The sequence below is a fragment of the Triticum dicoccoides genome, chromosome 1A, assembly GCF_002162155.2.
Source record: "Triticum dicoccoides isolate Atlit2015 ecotype Zavitan chromosome 1A, WEW_v2.0, whole genome shotgun sequence".
NCBI classification, from domain to species: Eukaryota; Viridiplantae; Streptophyta; class Magnoliopsida; order Poales; family Poaceae; genus Triticum; species Triticum dicoccoides.
The window spans coordinates 579,505,071-579,507,640 of NC_041380.1; the positions used below are offsets into that span (position 1 = coordinate 579,505,071).

General features: G+C 55.8%; 1 protein-coding gene across 1 annotated transcript; it reads right to left on the minus strand.

Annotated features, from left to right (window-relative positions):
* Positions 1-673: 673 nt before the first annotated feature.
* LOC119292199 lies at positions 674-2,158 on the minus strand. The gene has a single exon (XM_037571033.1). The coding sequence runs from the start codon at positions 2,134-2,136 to the stop codon at positions 751-753; it is 1,386 nt and encodes a 461-aa protein (XP_037426930.1). The 5' UTR covers positions 2,137-2,158; the 3' UTR covers positions 674-750.
* Positions 2,159-2,570: the final 412 nt, after the last annotated feature.

The window sequence follows — 2,570 nt, forward strand, 5'->3', positions numbered from 1 at the left end:
TGTTGGTTTTTTGTGTTGCGTGGATTTAAGAGGGAGAGAAAAATCGATGGGCGAGAGGTGGGAGGAGGGGGTGAACTAAACGACGTAAGGACTCCCCTTTTATGTGTAGAGACTATGGGTCGTCCCATACAAAGCAGCCCAAGAAAAAAACACACATAAAAAAAAGAGAAATGGGCCCAAGCTGATAACGGGCAAACAAAAAAAACACGGGCAAAAAACATAACGTACTGAACGACAGCGGGCAAACAAAAGAAAAACACGGCCGAAAACATAACTAACTGAAGCGACAACCAGCAACGTGAAATCAAATGCTTGCATGCGAACCAATCTGTGGTTGAATGGTTAGAAGGACAATGATATCCCCAGCCCATCAGGGTTCAAGCCTTGTTGCTCGCATTATTCCTGAATTAATTTCAAAATTTTCGGCGATGTGCTTTCAGTGGGAGGAGACGTTCCTGTCAATGACGAGGCACCTACGATGACTTCGTAAATCTCAAGATGATATGCCGGCTCAGTTTCTCGGAGGTGCTCATAGAAGTAGGGTGTGCATGTGTGTTCATAGGGGTGACAATATACGCGTATGTATGAGCGCTTACGTTTGTACTGCGTTAAAAAAATGCTTGCATGAAAAAAAGATGAGGGACTTGGATAAGATAAGGGTAGGGGACTTAGATTAGAGTTAACTATTTTTCATGTAGATGAGAATCATCAAAACTGTTTCTGATTTATTTGGGGCAAACAATTAACCAATTAAACCGTTAAATCCATCCTGCTACAACGACGGCGATTGTCTGCTCGCAAGGCCGGTGGCCATGGCAGCTCGAATGGGTACGCGGCACCGGCGTACCGGTTCCTCTCATGCGCCTGGTCCACCTCGAGCGTCTCGAGGTCGATGGAGAAAATCCAGGTCTCCTCCTGCGGCGTCACGAGGACGTGCCTCGTAGTCGTCGCAACAATCTTTGCTGGTCCGTGGAAATACGTCTCCTCGCGCTCCGGTAGCCCACTAGTCGCCTCCGGCAGCCTCACGAGCTTCTCCACCACCCACTCGCCACTGCTGTCGAGCTGCCGAAACACCGTGAGGTCATTGTTGGCCATCACGCGTACAACACGCACCGCGTCGTCGTCGCCGCCGATGACCCGGAAGGCCGAAGATTCCTCCGGCATCCCCACGACGGTACACGGGAACGTGACGAGCGAGAACTGGATGGTGGCATCGTCGAGAGCCAGCACCGCGCCCTCGTGCTCCATCCGCCAAAAGAAGGACGAACGCGCGCGCCCTGCGAAGCTGATCGAACGGTACTCCGGGATGGGGACGTCTCCGCCGGACGCGCTCTCCACCATACTCCAGCCGCCGTCGGAGCCGGAGGAGAACACGCAGGCGCGAGGTGCGCCACGGTCATCCTCGAAGACATCGCTTTCGTAGGTCACGGCGACCACCCGAAAGTTGGACATGGCGATGGAGCTACCACCTGCAGCAGGCACGTCGGCGGCGGCGCCGTCGAGCAGGAACAGACCAAGGCACTGGTAGGGCCACATCTCCTCCCAGTAGAGGATCCCCTGGCACCTCCGGTTGAGCGGGTCGCAGACGAGCATGTCAGGGAAGTGGAGGTACTCGGGGTCCCCTCCCCACACTCGACCCATCCGGTAGTAGACAAGGTCCCTCCTATAGAAGAGGAGGAGGCCACCGCGGCTGTCGGCGAGCTCCCAGGGCAGCGAGCCGTGAGGGACGGCCGGGAGAAAGTCGAGGGAGAATTGGCGTCTGTCGAAGCCGTCGGCCGCCAAGGGGTCCGGTACGAAGACGTGGTTGTTCCCGTCGACGTGGTAGTGGCCGGGGACGCGGGCCGCGCGGAGGGAGCGGCGGAACCGATGGTCCGGGGACGTGGCGTCGTCCGTGAAGATGAGGCGGCACCAGCGCTTGCACGTGGACGCGGCGCGGAGGAGGGCGAGGGGCGTGGCCACGCGCAGGAGCACGAGCTCGAGGAGGTGGTCGGGGATGTGGTGCACGCCTGTTGGACCCGTCGGGGTAGGCTCTGCTTCCCTCGACGGCCGCCGCGCTCTCTTGTTGCGCCGACGGTTGCGCTTGCAGCGAGAGCGACGTGGCGATCCCTTGGTCTTCGCCATCGACCGCGGTCTCATAAGCTGCTGGTTGAGTGGACGATCTTTATAGTTCAATAAGGTGAGTTGAGTGAGTGACGCGGTTTGGACTTTGGAGCATATATAATGCGGTTGCGTGCCTCCCACGGAGCTTTTTTCCATTGCTTTCGAGGGAAGGCAACGACCGACGTGCCCCCTCCCATTAAACTTTTCAACTGCTTTTTCTTCGGTTCAACAAGGGACATCTCTGACCCCTTCGCAGCAGCCGAGATCTCTGCCATGTCCCACGCTGTTCATACCGTTGCGGACATAGGAATCGTCCGGGTTGAACTAGAGACAGACTTAGGGCCTGTTTGGTTTCAATAAGTCACCTGACTTATAAGTCACGCATGTTTGGTTGTCACCTAACTTATAAGTCGTCTGACCACATATTTCCATCTTGCTTTTTTATGTAAAGGTGGTGGGACCCATGTAAA

Excerpts from the sequence above, each read along its gene's own strand:
- LOC119292199 (XM_037571033.1), bottom strand. The coding sequence starts at position 2,136 with ATGAGACCGCGGTCGATGGCGAAGACCAAGGGATCGCCACGTCGCTCT.